This window comes from Cebus imitator, unplaced genomic scaffold (assembly GCF_001604975.1).
Source record: "Cebus imitator isolate Cc_AM_T3 unplaced genomic scaffold, Cebus_imitator-1.0 Scaffold206, whole genome shotgun sequence".
Classification (NCBI taxonomy): Eukaryota; Metazoa; Chordata; class Mammalia; order Primates; family Cebidae; genus Cebus; species Cebus imitator.
In genome coordinates this window covers 1,997,002-2,013,264 of record NW_016107521.1, presented here as the reverse complement: position 1 = coordinate 2,013,264, position 16,263 = coordinate 1,997,002, and the positions used below count along the sequence as shown (strand labels likewise).

Genomic DNA, 16,263 nt, shown 5'->3' with positions numbered 1-16,263 from the left:
AAAAAAAAAAAAAAAAAGAAAAGGAGCTTGATGTCCTGATAAAGCAGTAATTACATTTCAGACACTTGAGCTCCAGGCAGCCATCAGTTAAATAAGCAGTGTGTTCAGCTGCAAGGAAGAATTGTGGGTACTGGCACGATGGCCACGTAGCTAACAGGCAAGCAGATTCATTCATTCAGTGAGCAGACGCCTACAGGACTCCTATGAGCCGTCCTGCGCACGGTATGGGGATGCAGCTACAAACAAGGTCCTGCCCCTGGGGGTTCACAGCCCAGAGTGGAGGCTTCCAACACCATTCACAGCCTCTCCAAGGTAGTTCTTCATCCATCTCCATTATGTTAAGAAAAACAAGACTGGGTGCAATGGCTCATGCCTGTAATCCCAACACTTTAGGAGGCCAAAGTGGGAGGATCGCTTGAGGCCAGGAGTTTGAGACCAGCCTGGGCAACATAGTGAGACCCTTTCTTTACAAAACATTTTAGGTGTAGTGTGGTGGTTCATGCCTGTAATCCCAGCACTTTGGGAGGCCAAAGCGGGAGGATCACCCAGGGTCAGTAGTTCAAAACCAGCCTCACCAACATGGCAAAACCCATCTTTACTAAAAATTAGCTGGGCATGGTGTCCCAGCAGGAGGCTGAGGCAGGAGAATCACTTGAACCTGGGAGGCGGAGGTTGCAGTGAGCCAATGTCGTGCCATTGCACTTCAGCCTGGGCAACAGAGCAAGACTCCATCTCAAAAAAAAATTAAAAATTAGCCAGGCATGGTGTCCCATACCTCTAAGTCCCAGCTACTCAGGAGGCTAAAGCAGGAAGATCACTTGAGCCCCAGAGTTCCAAGCTGCTGTGAGCTATAATTGTGCCACTGCACTCCAGCCTGGGCAACAGAGCGAGACCCTGTCTAAAAAAAAAAAGAAGAAAGAAAAAAATATAAAGTGCAAAATGTTAAATTTGTTCAATTTTGTAAAGAACTATCTATCCACAGTTTTGAGAAATGGGTTTTCTAAATCGTGTTAAGCTGTTTTAAAAATCATAGTGACTGACACAAATGGTAGTTGGGATCTTTGTGTATTTTAAGTGCCCTCCCTTCGTGAAATTTAAAGTTACCTGTGTTTTTTCCAAAATCTCCTGACCGTGAGACCCTGAGGCCTGAGTCCGGCCCCTGGGTGGTCCATTCTCCTCCCAGGATCCTGGGTCCCCCCTCGTCATCCTCATGTCACAGGCCACATCCCAGCCCAGCCTTTGCCACACTGGGACTCCAGCTCCCACAAAGATTCTGGTTAGGACAGCAGCAACCTCTGCCACATGACATGGCGTCTCCAGGCCAGTGAAAATGTTCTCAGTTCAGCATCCTTAAAAATCCAAGCCAGGCCGGGCACAGTGGCTCACTCCTGGAATCCCAGCACTTTGGGAGGCTGAGGTGGGCAAATCACCTGAGGTCAGGAGTTTGAGACCGGCCTGACCAACATGGTGAAACCCCATCTCCACTAAAAATATAAAAATTAGCCAGGTGTGGTGGCACACACCTGTTATCCCAGCTACTCAGGAGGCTGAGGCAGGAGAATAATTGCTTGAACCCAAAAGGCAGAGGTTGCAGTGAGCTGAAATCACACCACTGCACTCCAGCCTGGGCGACAGGACAAGACTCTGTCAAAAAAAAAAAAAAAAAAAAAAAGGGCCGGGCGCGGTGGCTCAAGCCTGTAATCCCAGCACTTTGGGAGGCCGAGGCGGGTGGATCACGAGGTCAAGAGATCGAGACCATCCTGGTCAACACGGTGAAACCCCGTCTCTACTAAAAATACAAAAAATTAGCTGGGCATGGTGGTGCGTGCCTGTAATCCCAGCTACTCAGGAGGCTGAGGCAGGAGAATTGCCTGAACCCAGGAGGCGGAGGTTGCGGTGAGCCGAGATCGCGCCATTGCACTCCAGCCTGGGTAACAAGAGCGAAACTCTGTCCCAAAAAAAAAAAAAATCCAGGCCTGTGCCTCCAGTATAGCCATCTTCCCAATGGGCTGATAGGAGAATGTCAGGTTACAGGTCCAGATTCCCGGGCTCCACGCCCGACCTGCTAAATCAGCCCCTCTGCTGAGGTTTTCGTGCCTCTGGTAATGGAGAGCCCACTCCCCCAGGAAATCCACCATCTTTGCACGGTTCCAGCTCTTCCAACATGTGCCCTTTTGCCCAGGGATGGCCCTACAGGCACTGGGAGGTCAGGGCACACCCCTCCACGGTTTCCTCTGTGTGGGCCTTTCCTGGGGGAAAAGGAGGGACTCTGAGGACAGGCCCTAAAGCCCTCTGGCCTCCTCTTGGCAGCAGAGCTCCGTCTTCACCATAAAACCTTTTTCCTCTTTCACTTTTTATTTCATTTATGTATTTATTTTTTTGAGACAGAGTCTCGCTCTGTTGCCCAGGCTGGAGTGTAGTGGTGTGATCTCCACTCACTGCAGCCTCCATCTCCCAGGTTCAAGCAATCCTCCTGCCTTAGCACTCCCGCCAAGTAGTTTGGATTTCAGGCACGTGCTACCATGCCTGACCCATTCTTTTGTATTTTTAGTAGAGATGGGGTTTCTCCATGTTGACCAGACTGGTCTCGAACTCCTGACCGCAGGTGATTCACCCTCCTTGGTCTCCCAGAGTGCTAGGATCACAGGCATGAGTCACTGCATCCAGCCCTCTTTCACTTTTTAACTGAGGTATAATATATGTGCAGTGAAGCTCCTGGATCCCCTTCCTCGTCACAACTCCCATAGAGTAGTTTCTCCTGTTCTTGGACCTCACATAGAGGAAATACGATAGTGTGTGCTCTTTTGTGCTTGGTTTCTTTTACTCAGCATTGTGTCTGTGAGCTGCGTTCATCTGTTGTGTGTAACTGAGGTTTGTTATTTTGCTTTGCTGTACAGGTTCCTACTGTGTGAACAGTCCACAGCTTATCAATTGATCCAACATTTGTTTCCAGTTTTTGCTGTTACAAAGCCTCTCTGCACATTCTTGATTGTGTCTCTTAATGGATGGAAGCACTCATTCGGGCATCTACCTAGGAGCGGAATTGCTGGGCTCTAGTGTTGGCAGTGTTTGACCATGGTGGAAACCACCCGATGGTCTTCCAAAGTAGTTGTACCATTTTACCTCAGCAGAGCGTGGGCGTTCGAGGTGCTCCACACATCACTGACCTCGTCGTTTTTTTTTTTTAACTTTGCTTTTGTTTGTCTTTAAGCATTCAGATGGGTGTGTAGTTGCACGTCATTGTGTTTTTTTGTTTCCGTTGTTTTGTTTTGAGATAGAGTCTTACTCTGTCACCCAGACTAGAGTGCAGTGGCATGATCTCAGCTCACTCTGCAGCCTTCACCTCCTGGGTCCAAGCGATTCTCCTCCCTCAGCCTCCCAAATAGCTGGGATTATAGGTCCACACCACTACGCCTGGCTAATTTTTATATTTTTAGTAGAGACAGGGTTTCACCATGTTGGCCTGGCTGGTCTTGAACTCCTGACCTCAGGTGATCCACACACCTCGGCCTTCCAAAGTGCTGGGTTTACACAGGCTTGAGCCATGGCACCCAGCCACTCATTGTGTTGTAATTTGCCCTTCCCTGATGAGTAATGAGAAAAGTAGCCTTGCTTCAGGTGCTTATTGGCCACTGGGATATTCTCTTTTGTGAAGTGCCTGTTTGAATCTTTTGCTCATTTGAATAAGTGGGTAGTTTGTCTCTTACTGATTTACAGAAGCTTTGAAATATATTCTGTAGCGTCCATTGTCAGGTGCATGTGTTGGGATGATTTTCTCCCAGTCTGTGGCTTGCCTTTTAACTCTCTGAATGGTGTGATTTGATGAACTGAAATTCCTAGTTTTAGTGCCTTATGCACCTTTCCTTTTTTGGGGGAGTGCCTTTTCCATCCTGTTTAAGAGATCTAGACCAACCCCGAGTCTGGACAGGCTAATTGGTGCTGGCCACCGCCAGGGCTAAGTGCTCGGTTTCTGGAGCCTGAGGGTCTGGGTTTGCACTAATTCCTGCCACTCTGATACAAACCTCTTCACCTGTCTGAGCCTCAGTTTCTCCATCTGCAAAATGGAGATGCTGCCTCATGGCGCCATTGGGAACACGAATGAGCTGACACATGTGAGATCTTGGTCAGTCTCCATGGTGGGGGTTTACTTTTCACTGTTCAAAGCCTGATCCTGACTCTTGCAGATTCAGGATTTTCCCCTAAAAGGACATGTGGTCAGCTGCTTCCTACAGTCAGGCCATGGCTTCCCCTTCCCCTGGGCATTTGGCAGAAACACCGACCCCCTGCTCTCCAGCCTCATCCTGATTCTTTTTTTTTTTTAAGACCAAGTCTCACTCTTGCCCAGGCTGGAGTGTAGTGGCGCGATCGCAGCTCACTGCAACCTCCACTTCCCAGGTTCAAGTGATTCTCCTGCCTCAGCCTCCCAAGTAGCTGGGATTATAGGCCCCCACCACCATGCCCAGCTAATTTTTATATTTTTAATAGAGATGGGGGTTTGCCATGTCCACCAAGCTGGTCTCAAACTCCTGACTCCAGGTGATTCACCCACCTCGGCCTCCCAAAGTGCTGGGATTACGGCGTGAGCCACCGCACCCGGCCTCCCAGCTGGATTCTTGGTCCGGTGGCTCCAGGGAATCTGCCTCAAGCCGCCAGCGCCCCAGGTGTGTAGTGTCTAGCTAGCAGTTGGATCCAACTGCTCATCTGACAGAGGAAGGCACAGGCCTGAGAGGGAGCGGGGCTGCTCAGAGACTGAGGCGCAGTCTCTCCACAACCTGTGTGCCCTCCCTCCAGCCTCACCTCTGTGCCCTGCCCCTGCCCTGCACAGAGTGTAAGCAGCGCCCCCTTGCTGTGTTACAGTGGGGACACCCTACTACATGTCGCCAGAGAGGATCCATGAGAATGGCTACAACTTCAAGTCCGACATCTGGTCCCTGGGCTGTCTGCTGTATGAGGTGAGTCTCTGCCCGTGGCTCAGCAGCATTTGGTGGGACATGCGTTGGTGGGGGGACAGTTAGGGCAGGGCTCAGGGTCGGAACCCGGACTGTCATAGTCACCTGAGACATCAGTACCACCAGGGCCCTGTCCTTCACCCTCCCCAGCCCCACATGGGGCCTGGTTTGCAGGGCCAGGCTGGTAGAGGTTATTAGGGGTTGGACAGCAGTGGGCGGGGTCCAGGAAGGAAGACAGAGGGAGCACAGGCCGGGCATCTGATCCCTAGCTGCCCCTGTCCGGGTCGCCCAGGAAACCACATAACACACTGGAGATTGTGTTCATTGTTTATTATGGGTCAGGACCCGTGCACCAGGGTCAGGAGAGGACTCAGACCTGCCTCAGGCCCCTGAATCGCTCTCCACTGACAGGTGGCCACCCGTCCGGGTCCAGCAATGTGGGTTTCCCCAAAGACCACACCTCTCCCCTGAGCCGGGAAGTGGAGCTAGGAGGGGGCCACTTCCAGACCTGCTAGCCTGCCTGGAACCCACACACTGAAAGAACCTGTCTCAGCTGCTGTGGCCAGTGAGAGTCCACAGCTCGGAACAGTGTGTCCAGGGCCTGCCTCCAGTGCTAGGCAGTTGTCCACAGAGCCTGACGGCTGGGCCCGCTCATGGACCATTCGAGTCTGAGGCCTGACCTCGCAGCCCTTGCACATGAACTTGAGGGATACGCTGCGGTCGCTGGACCACGTGGGGCCCATGGCAGCTCACATGGCCAGGGTCTTGTGGCCAGGGTCTTTTGGTGATGAGATTTCCCCTCCCCACATTACAGATTGGGACTATGACATCAAAACCCTGATCCGTTTGCAGGGTTTACACTTCACTGCATCTTTTTTTTTTTTTTTTTGAGACAGTTTTACTCTGTCGCCCAGGCTGGAGTGCAGTGGTGTGATCTCGGCTCACTGCAACCTCCGCCTCCCAGGTTCAAGCAATTCTTCTGCCTCAGCCTCCCAAGTAGCTGGGACTATAGGCACCCGCCACCCTACCTGGCTAATTTTTTATTTTTTGGTAGAGACAGGGTTTCCCCATGTCAGCCAGGCTGGCAGCATCTTTCTTTATAAGCCAGTGACCTGCTATTTATTTTAAGAACACATATTTCATTTTAAAAGACTGGCTGGAGGTGTGATCCTTGTGGAACTAGTGCTTAGGACCCCCTCTCCTGGTGCTCAGCAGATGTGGGTGACCCAGAGCATCCTCTCGAGGGTCTGTGGGTGAGTCTGGCCGTGACAGAGCTGGGAAGCAGGCTGAGTGCTCTCCCCAGGACTCCACAGGGCATCGGTTGCAGGAGGAGCTCTTTGAAAGAGCACCTAGCTGGAGCAGCCATGGAGAGTGTCTGCCGTGGATGGCAGAGTGCTCCCCAGGTGGAAGGGGGATGAGCCTTTTGTCCTCCCTGCCTCCCTCTCTCTCCACAGCCCGGCTCCTGGGTGGGTTGGGTGGTGATCGTTGAGCAGGGTGTGTGAGTGAGCTTAGGAGATGGCAGTGGATGCAGGAGGGAATTTGGAGGGAAGTGTCTTTAGCCACAGGAGAAAGGAGGTGAAAGTCCAAACTCTTCTGAGAGGCGACAGGAAAGAAACCTGCTGGCCTGGAGGGCCCGTGTACCTGCACATTCCGAGGAGCCCTGGGGAGGGTGCGTGCTTTTTATTTTACAGAGAAAACATTAAGTCCAGGTGGGCAGAGCCCCTGGTGAGGAGAGCCACTGTGCCTCAGGGTTTGTCACCCAGGAGTCATGAGTTCAGGTCTCTCTGGGACTCCTCTAAATCCAGGCACTTATGCGGGTGACCACTCTGGCCACCAAGGTCACTTGAGGCCAGCAATAGAGCCACGCCCATGCCACCTGCTAACTCGGCTCTCCCTAGGCCGAACTCCAAGGTCACCGCCCTGCCCCTACCTGCCTTAGGGTCTGAGGAGGGGATGCAGACCCACCTGGAAGTGGGCATCGTCCACCCAGTGTCAGATCCTGAGGGGCAGAGACAGGTGTTACGGGTCTCCCAAGGCCCGGGCAAATGCCCTCAGCATAGTGGACAGTTGGGGAACACGATTTTGAATTACAGCATGTATCTGTGTGTAGGCAACTCACTTGCAACAACTCACTTCCATCCAAATCCCAGCTCCATGGCTCCCCTACAGAAGGATCCGGGCAAGTCAGCCCCACCCCAGTGGGCTCCAGGTGTCCCATGTAGAGAATGAGACCCCAGCCTGCCTTGTCATAGTGAGGAGTGAATGAGGCCCTGGGGGTGAGGCGCCCGAGTCCGAGAAGGCCCTCGGGCCTGTCCAGCAGCTGCAGGCTGAGCATGGGCACTTCTGCCTGCCCCTGGCATGAGACTCCTGCAGCTTGTCACATTTCCCTCTTTGCTTTGGCCAGCGGGAAGCCAAAGTGCAGCTGAGCCTCAGTCCTGGAGCTGGACTCTGGCTTCCCGCTGGCTTCGTCCTCCTCTCCTCATGCGTCTCGACCCTGGGCCAGAGGGATTTTCGTTTAACATTCTGCTTTGGATTCTTGTCAGCTGCTTCCTGTCCCCCATGAACCACGGGGGTCTCCACACATAAACACGCACAGCACATAAACACACATAGGCTGGCCAGGCTGACTGAGCTGTGCCCACCTCCCCTGGGTCTGGGGCAGGGCTGGGGCCTGGAGGCAGGCAGCTGGCCCCCTCTGCCTCTGCCAGGCCCTCCACTTGAGAGCCAGCCCTGCGGTTCCCAGCCCCATTCCCTGCTCGAGCCTGTGTCTCAGCTCTGCAGAGACAGACGCAGCGCAGCCTGTGCCAGGCCTCATCGGACTCTGGGTCAGGCAGTCCTCCTCTGAGTCCTCATTTCTGGGCACCTAAATGAATCTCATGAGGCAGCATCCACCTTCCTGGCACCCTGGCATTGAGGCTCAGGTTCTGCCGAGCTGACTCAATTGTTGGAGTGAGTGGGGCTGTGCGGCTTGCAGCCAGGTGGGCGGGTACTGCTCGCAGGGGTGTGGGGGCAGGGGGACAGATTGAAGCCTGGGGGCACCAATCAGCAGCAGGAAGTGAATGAAACACAGCAGTTTGGCACCCTCAGGGATGGCCTGCGCTGATCTAAACCGAGCAGCCCTAGCCTCCCACAGCAGCAGGCTGGTGTGGCTACCCATGGCTGGCCCCTCCAAGGGTGACAGAGCAGAGGCTCTGTGTCAGGTGACCCCCTCCCCACTCCTGCACCACGAAAGGGGAAGGTGAAGCAGCGTTTTACCAGCAGACAGGGAGGGGAGCCACATCTGAGCCCGGGACTGTGTAATTGGCAAGAGGCCTCCCACAGGCACGCCCGGAGTCTCCCACCCCATAGCCTGTGGTGTCTTCCAGGGGCACCAGCCTGAAGAGCTGTGACAAAGCCCTCCCACCTTCTCCGAACTACGGCTGAGGATCCCACACAGGGCACATACCCAGGTCACCTGGGCTCCAGTGACAAACACAGCGGGTGAAAACCTGCCCTTCCCGGAGCCCCAGCATGGTGCCAGAAGGCTCAGAAGCCCCTGTGCCTGTCCCCTGTGGCTGCAGTAACAGATGCCACCATGCTGATGGCTTCAAGCAACATAAGTTTACTCTCTTAGAGCTCTTGGATTCTGGAGGCCAGAAGTCAAAATCAGTCTTGTTGGGCTGAGCCAAGGTGTCAGCAGGCAGGCCCTTCTGGAGATTCTGGGGGCAAATCTGTTTCCTTATGTTTCCATGGAAAATGGAGAAGCCACCGCAGTCCTCGGCCCCCTCTTCGCATCACCACAGCCTCTGGTGTGCATCAGCCTGGCTCCTTCCCCTCTTCTGTGCCTCCTCCCTCAGGCTCCATCTCACAAGGGCTTTTGTGGCTACGCTGGGGGCCCACCTGGATAATCCCCGCATCTCAGGAGCCAAAATTTCATCACACCTACAAAAATCCTCTTTGCTCTATAAGGTGTCATTTACAGGTCCCAAAAATTTGGGGCTGGACGTGTTTGGGGCCCGTCACTGAGTCCCCTATACCCTCTCCCCGACCTGGGCATCCAGCTATTACCAAGGACCGCCTGTGGCACCTGAGTTGCTGGCGCTGACCGCAGCTGGTGAGAGCCACCACAAAGCCCCGCAGCTGGCCCTCGGGTGGGGCCCCAGCAGAGTGCCTTCAAGAGGCTGGAATGAGAGCATTGGCCCTCGGGTAGGGCCCCAGCGGAGTGTCTTGAAGAGGCTGGAATGAGAGCACTGGCCCTCGGGTAGGGCCCCAGCGGAGTGTCTTGAAGAGGCTGGAATGAGAGCACTGGCCGAACATAAGAGTAAATCACAAGACTCGCAGGCCAGGCGGTGGGGAGCCCCCAGTGGGAGCTGGGAGCAGAGATGCCCACACTTGGGATATTGGAAGGCCAGGCTGTTTTCATTACCCAGATGCCCATGGAGGTGCCCAGCAGGCTGCCTGCTCTGCAGGATTGATTTATCTACGTGGGAGCTCAGCTCCAAGCATGGAGCTGGAGGAGTTGGCTCATTCAGCGCCAGTCCCAGGATCCTCATGGGGGGCCTTGTCGCAGCAGCCTTGAGGGGCCCTACTGGGACTGAGACCCAGCAAGACAGCAGACTCAAGAGGAAGATGGCGGCGCCTTGGCCGGGATGCTGCTTTGGAATCCTGCTCAGACGGCAGAGTGGCCTGGACACCCCTCCCAGGTGGAGGAGCAGGGCTGCAGACCTCCTGGCCTCTGGTCACCCTTCAGTCCAGGATATGCTCGAGAGAGACTGGGTGATGGGTGTCTCAAGCCCTCACAGGCAGGAGTCAGATCACCCTTGGCCCTCTGACAGCTCGGATCACACACCAGCTTCTCTGAGCCCTCCCAGTGGGGAGCTGGGGCCCACCCGCCCCCTTTTCCTCAGCTGTGTGTCACCCTGATAACACCAGGAAGAAGAGTGGCATCTGAGGAGCAGCGCTGAGAGCCGTGGCTCCGGCAGTTCTAACGAGGACCCAGACAGTGATTCCTTTCCGTTTTGACCAGTTAGAGGCTGGGTGGTCACTGGTACAAGGGGATCTCGCCATCCAGGGTAATCGTTCTAATCCCCACAGCCCAGAGGTTCCTTCACAGCCTGTCGCCCTGATGAGGGTGGAAGGCCTGTAGCCGGCAGCGGAGGGGGGAGAGGCTGGGGCAGACGGAGGCGGCCTGTTCTGGGGAAGGCCAAGAGGGGTCCTCTGGCATAGCTCAGTGCTGACCCCGTTCAAAAGCCTTTTCTGAAGTGACAGGGGGAAAGTGCTGGGAAGAGCAGAGACATGATCTGAAGGAGATGCCAGCTTGGGGGCTAAATGTTTCCCTCAGTTTTCTGGGGCCTTTGGAGTTCCAAGCAGCAAGGTTTACAAAACTCGGATCAAACGGGCTTGATCTGAAGTTGAAGGTTGCCGATTCCTTTCCCCGGTCAGACACATGAAAAACTAGGGCCTACATTCATGGGACCAACACGCGAACTATCCCTTCTCCTCTGCACAGTGACTGTCCAGGAAAATCCAACACAATCCTCCAGCCACAGCTCGGGTGGTCACAGCCCCACTGGTGGTGCCGCCTCCATGTGCCAGCACAAGCCTGGCCACAGGCCTGCAAGTGGAAACATTTTACAGAAGAGGAAACGAAGTCTAGGCACACGAGTGCAGAGCTGTGGCTGGCTGTGGAGCCAGGCGCCTCCCTCCCACCCTAAAGCTTCCCTGAAACACGCTGCTGAGCCGAGGCCGCCTCCCTCCCCTGAACCCTCTACTCGCCCTGCCCTGGGATCTCCTGCGCTGGGATCCCCTGCCCTGGGATCGGCAGCTGGCTTCCACAGGCGGCAGCTCTGCAAGGAGCTGGCAAGAACCAGCACGGTGAAATGCTGCACCCTTCTCAGCCCGCCCTCCCCACGTCAGTCCATAGGTGAGGAACGTGCCCTGAATGTACAGTGCACAGACAACCCTCCCCACGGGCATCTTTGAAAGCGCTTTTTATGGAAATAAGACTGTGCACTCAGAAACCTGCCACTTGGAGCCTGGGTCCCTCGGGCTGAGGTGGGAGCGAGGCGGGGATTCGCGTGCAGCATCCAGCTGCCCCTCTTCATTGCCTTTTAAGTTTTGTCACCGAAACCCCGGTGCCCACTTAATTCAGTGATGGAAGCAGGATGGCAGTGCTAGGCCTGCTCCTCTGTTGAACCCCCGTGTGATCAGCAATTCAGGGGAGAAGTCCTGCTGGACTCCTTGTGGTTGGGACCTGAGAGCCCATGCCCTGATCTGGAGCAGCCGCCTCTCCAGTCCTTCTGAGCCACGAGGCCAAAAGCTCATCTTCGTTGTCTCCCTCCCTTGCAGATGGCAGCCCTCCAGAGCCCCTTCTATGGAGATAAGATGAATCTCTTCTCCCTGTGCCAGAAGATCGAGCAGTGTGACTACCCGCCCCTCCCCGGGGAGCACTACTCCGAGAAGGTGAGTTTGCAGGAGCCAGAGGCCTCGTCAGCTCCGGCGGCCACCAAGGCTCATGAGGGCCACTCCAAAGCATCGCAGCTGAGGTCAGGCTTATTTTACATGGTACAGAAAGGGCACTTTCTGGAAAAGTGACTTGGAGAGGGGAAAGTAGGTGATTGCACTGAAGAAGGGGTTTCACCATGCGGCTCCGGTGTAGGACCCCCAGGCAAGAACCACTAGGATGTGGCCCTTGGCACACCTCCACCTGTTCAGCTCCCAGCTTGGTGCTCCAGGAGGCCCACTGCTGCAGGTCCCCAGGACGGGGTCTGTGCAGCGCCAGACATGGAACAGATGCAGGGGCAGGATGTAGCTAGCAGGCCTGGCATCCCCATACTGCCGATGGTCGCCACAGCGCCCATGGCAGGGAGACTGGTCAGTTTCCTCCTTATAGTAACAGACTTAAGCCACACCCTGGGCTTCTACTGTCAACATTTTACACTGGCTGCAGGGGCCATGGACACAGGCTCTGATGGGTCTGGCGTGGGGCTGTGCCAGTTACTAGGAACGTGCAGATATCTTCGTTGGCTCCAACACCTTGAAGATAGGACTAAACATTTTTGGTGAATAATCGTGAGGAAGATAGGTTTCCTGGCATAGTAGGGTCAAAAGTATAGACACGCGTTCACACGCTGCCTGCACTGTTCCTAGGTGAGTCACCTAACTGTCCTGAGTCTGTTTCTTCATTTATACAACGGGGATAATAATAAACCTTCCACACAGGATCAGCGTAAGGATTAGGGTAGGCACCAGGCTAACACTGCCACCACCATCGAAAGTGGCCAGTGGACAGGGCCTGGCCCAGTCAGTGCTCACTAAATGTCATGTGACCCTTACTTCTATTCAAGGTCAGTGCTAGTGGGTGAGTCTGGGGCCTCCCTGGGCCCACCCATAGGACCACAGACCATCACCTCACGATAATAACAGCTCATGTTCAGACTTCCTGAGTTGAATCTTCCCGACCCGTTTACCAATAAGGAAACAGACACGGGCGATTTAAAGACAGTGAGGCAGGATCGGAACCCAGACGCCCAGCCAGAGCCCTCCTGCTACTTGATGGCATGTCTCTTTGGTGGCCCATTAACTAGCTGGGGTGAGGCTCTGGAAGGAACACCCTTGCCCTGGCCAAGCTGCACGGGACAGGTCCCACGTGTTCTGCCCGTGTCCAGGCAGGAGGCTCCTCGCGGGGAACCTGCGCTCAATGGCGTCGCGGACGCCAGGGCTAGAGCACGAGTGTCTGGGGCGCTGCACGAGGCCCTTCCTCTCCTGGCTTCACCTTTGGAGGAAGTATTTATGCTCCCCAGTGGGAGGAAAAACAAGTTGCATCTCTTTACAAAGTTAAGAGCTGCCATTTGCTTTTTCCTTTCTCATCTTCTGAATCTGGACTTGTGTACGATTCAGAAGCATGAAGCCGTGCAACTGGAGCAGATCACAGCCCTGTGCTTTGGTCAGTCTATAAACAGGAACTGTCCTCTCTGCTTCAGTAATGAGGCTGAAATGAACACTGAAGCCCCCTGTTCCAAGTCAGCCCTTTCCTGGCCACGAGCCCCTGCTCCGCACAGCACCAGCTCTCACCAGGCCTGTGCAGCATTTCTGGGCCCCGTGCTTGGGGGTGAGAGGTGGTGCTCAGGAGCCCGGGGACACACCCCATTTTTAGTTACATTGCTACTTAGAAATGAAAATAACCTATGTTACTGTTTCTCTTGAATTCTAAATATTTCAAACATGCACTTACTGCTAACTGTGCATCTAGTTCATCCGTTAGTGCAGGTCACAGACTCTTCACCTGAATCTGGTTTTCTGGGATTTTAATCTGTCAGAGGCTAACCACAGGTACCTTCCCCCGAATAGTGTAAGGTTCAGAAAACAGCTGTCTGGTCCATAGGCCACCTCAGACTCCAGGGGCGGCCCAGCAGGCTGCAGGCCCCGCTGTCACCTGGGCTTCTCCGCTGTAAGGCATGCGTACAGGTTGGAGGGGATGGCCTAAGGCTCTGCGGCCCAGAGAAAATGCCCCATCACCTCAGGAGCCTGTCCACAGGAAGCTCAGGCCCCACCCCTCAGCCTAAGGAGCCTGTACGGCACTAGCCCCTGGGCCTCCAGAATGTCCCTTGGGCCCTCCCCAGACTGAGCGTGGCCTCTGAGACCACCAGAGCCCCCTCTGGTTCAGGACCTCCTGGCTTCCTGCTGCCGCCACAGCTTGTGGGACTGGCCACCCCTCTAGCAGCAGGTATTTAAATGAAAACCAATGGTGGTGAGCCGTGATGCAAGTTAAGAAGATGTAGGCATTTTAAGGTCATTATTTTAATTACCATTAAAATAATTGGCACTCTGGATATCATAAGAACTGAGCTGATCAGAGGCACAGGGTGCCCCTCCCCCACCTCGGGGCGGGAACAGCCTTCAGTGTCTGTATAATTAAAAGCTCCATCTTTCATGAGCACAATAAAAGGGCCGGGGGTGGGCATGCTGCAGCCCTTCTGCATGTTAATGCATTTATTATGATCAATAAGCCCTTTCCTTGAGTTTTGTCCTCTGGTTTGGGCATCTGCGTGAGTGACAGCAGACAGACACACACACACACACATTTTCCCAGGAGAGAGAGAGAGAGAGAGAGAGACACACACACACACACACACACAAAATTTGCCCAATGGTCTTAAGGTCTCAAAGTGCAGCCTTTGGGGCTAGACAGGCCCAGGAGGGGTCCTGGCTATCCCTTGGGAGCCTCGCGGCTGCACGCCCCTTACCTGCCCCCACTAAACACTGTTCTTCAGCTCTGCGGGGGACAACAGGACCGTCTAGTTGCTCTGAGGATCAAGTGCCTTCATGCAGACAGATTGCGGAGCGCGGAGCCTCAGTAAGGCTGCTTTCTTGAGAATAACCCACCATTCTCTCCCCTGCAGTTACGAGAACTGGTCAGCATGTGCATCTACCCTGACCCCGACCAGAGACCTGACATCGGATACGTGCACCAGGTGGCCAAGCAGATGCACGTCTGGATGTCCAGCACCTGAGCGTGGACGCACCGTGCCTTACCACTTTGCCTTACCTGAGTCGTCTTCTCTTCAAGTGGCCACCTGGTAGCCTAGAACAGCCAAGGTTCAGCAGGTTCCCCAAAAGGCTGCCCAGCCTTACAGCAAATGCTGAAGGCAGAGCAGCTGAGGGAGGCGCGCTGGCCACACATCACTGATGGTCAAATTCCAAAGTCCTTTCTTTCTTCTGTCGTGGACAATCGCAGCTGGGTTAACAGGGGCAGTGGTTCAGTGAGCCACGGCAGCCCTGGATCTGGATTGTACTGTGAATCTTTCGGGTAATTCCTCCAGTGACCTGTCAAGGTTGATGCTAACAGGAGACTTGCAGGAGACCGTGTGATTTGTGTAGTGAGCCTTTGAAAATGGTTAGTACCAAGTTCAGTTTAGCTCTTAGTATCTTTTCAAACAATCAGGCTGTGTGCTTAATTTACTCTGTTGTAAAGGGATAAAGTAGAAATCATTTTTTTTCCGTGGAGTGGAGATTCTGTTATTTTTATCTACGTTTTATGGCTTGGTGAGTGACGATGCGAAGAGCCCTGCATCTGGCCGGAGCGTCACATGACAAATGGCATCGAGAAGCGAGAGCATCTTCCTGGCAGCCAGGCTGGGCCATCTCCTCCTGGACGCCTGCTGTGTACCAGGCACTTTGTCACCTCCCTGAATGCTGGCCCAGCATTTCATGATCAGTGTTATGCATTTTCCTCCACGGGTAGGAAGCATGGATAGAGAAAACCTAAGGGTTGTCCTTGACAAATTCTGGTTCTGCAACTTCCTAGTGTGACTAGGCTTGGGCAAGTTTCTTGGCCGTTCTGAGCCTCAGTGTCCTCGTCTGTACAATGAGATTAACAGTATCTATCTATCTACCTTCGGGGTTGCTGACAGAATTTGAAAGAAAATATGCACGTTAGCTAGCACAAAGTAGATGATCCAAAAACGGCGGCCACTCACCCCTCACAATGAAGTCCACGGACCACGGAACCGAGAATTCAAGTCCACCTGTGTCATGTGTAGGAAACCAGAAATGTGTTCCTTATTTCTTGTTCCCAAACAGGATTAACTGTGAAGACTAATTTATAAATGTGAACCTAAGAAAACTCGAGCTCTGAAGGAAATCATTTGAATTTTGTTTTTGTACACAAAGCTAACCTTCCAGTGGTCTGAGCTGTTGTCACTGACCTGATGACAGTCTGGCCCTCCAGACGAGCAGTGCTGGCGTCGTGCAGGTGACTCCTGACACCTGCTGCCTGCAGGCGTTTGCTGACCAGGCCTTTCCTGAAGGAAACACCCAGGGCCAGGCGGCTGCTGTTTCCACGCATGGACTCAGTTCTGCTGTAACACTGTCGGTCTGACCGTCTCTCCACATGCAGCCTTTCCTCTGTACTTGTTCTCCATCGTTGAAATAAAACAGGGTGACTGGGAGTTACTTATAACTCGTGAATGATTTTAAAACGGCTTTGGCGATTTTGCTCTTAAACCAGTAGATCCAAAGTGTCCACAGCACGATTTCTTGAGGAACCTTGAAAAACACAAGTTCCCAGGCCCCAGACATTCACTAATCCCAGGATTTAAGTTCCCCAAATAATTTTGATACTTATCAGCCAAGTTTCTGCCCTCAGTAATTCCACTGTTCTCCCCAGCCTGCTCCTGGCAGCTCTCACACAGGAGCTGGCCCGAGAGCAGATTCACCCTGGAATGTTCTCTCCAGGGAGAATCAAGTCCCTACCTCCTGCCTAGTGCTTACCACTGAAGGATTTTCTGATTCCATACACACTTGTTGCCAGTATTGTGCTTCCAGCTCTCTAAGC

At 53.9% G+C, this 16,263-nt stretch overlaps 1 protein-coding gene across 5 annotated transcripts in view; it reads left to right on the top strand.

Annotated features, from left to right (window-relative positions):
* NEK6 (NIMA related kinase 6) overlaps nt 1-15,907 on the top strand; it is a 101,152-nt gene extending 85,245 nt beyond the window's left edge. For all 5 annotated transcript variants that reach the window (XM_037745635.1, XM_037745638.1, XM_037745636.1 and 2 more), the window contains 3 exons: nt 4,858-4,952; nt 11,277-11,390; nt 14,330-15,907. In XM_037745635.1, the coding sequence (XP_037601563.1) occupies nt 4,858-4,952; nt 11,277-11,390; nt 14,330-14,440 (320 nt within the window). In that variant the 3' untranslated portion in view covers nt 14,441-15,907. The remainder of the gene's footprint in view (nt 1-4,857; nt 4,953-11,276; nt 11,391-14,329) is intronic.
* Nucleotides 15,908-16,263: the final 356 nt, after the last annotated feature.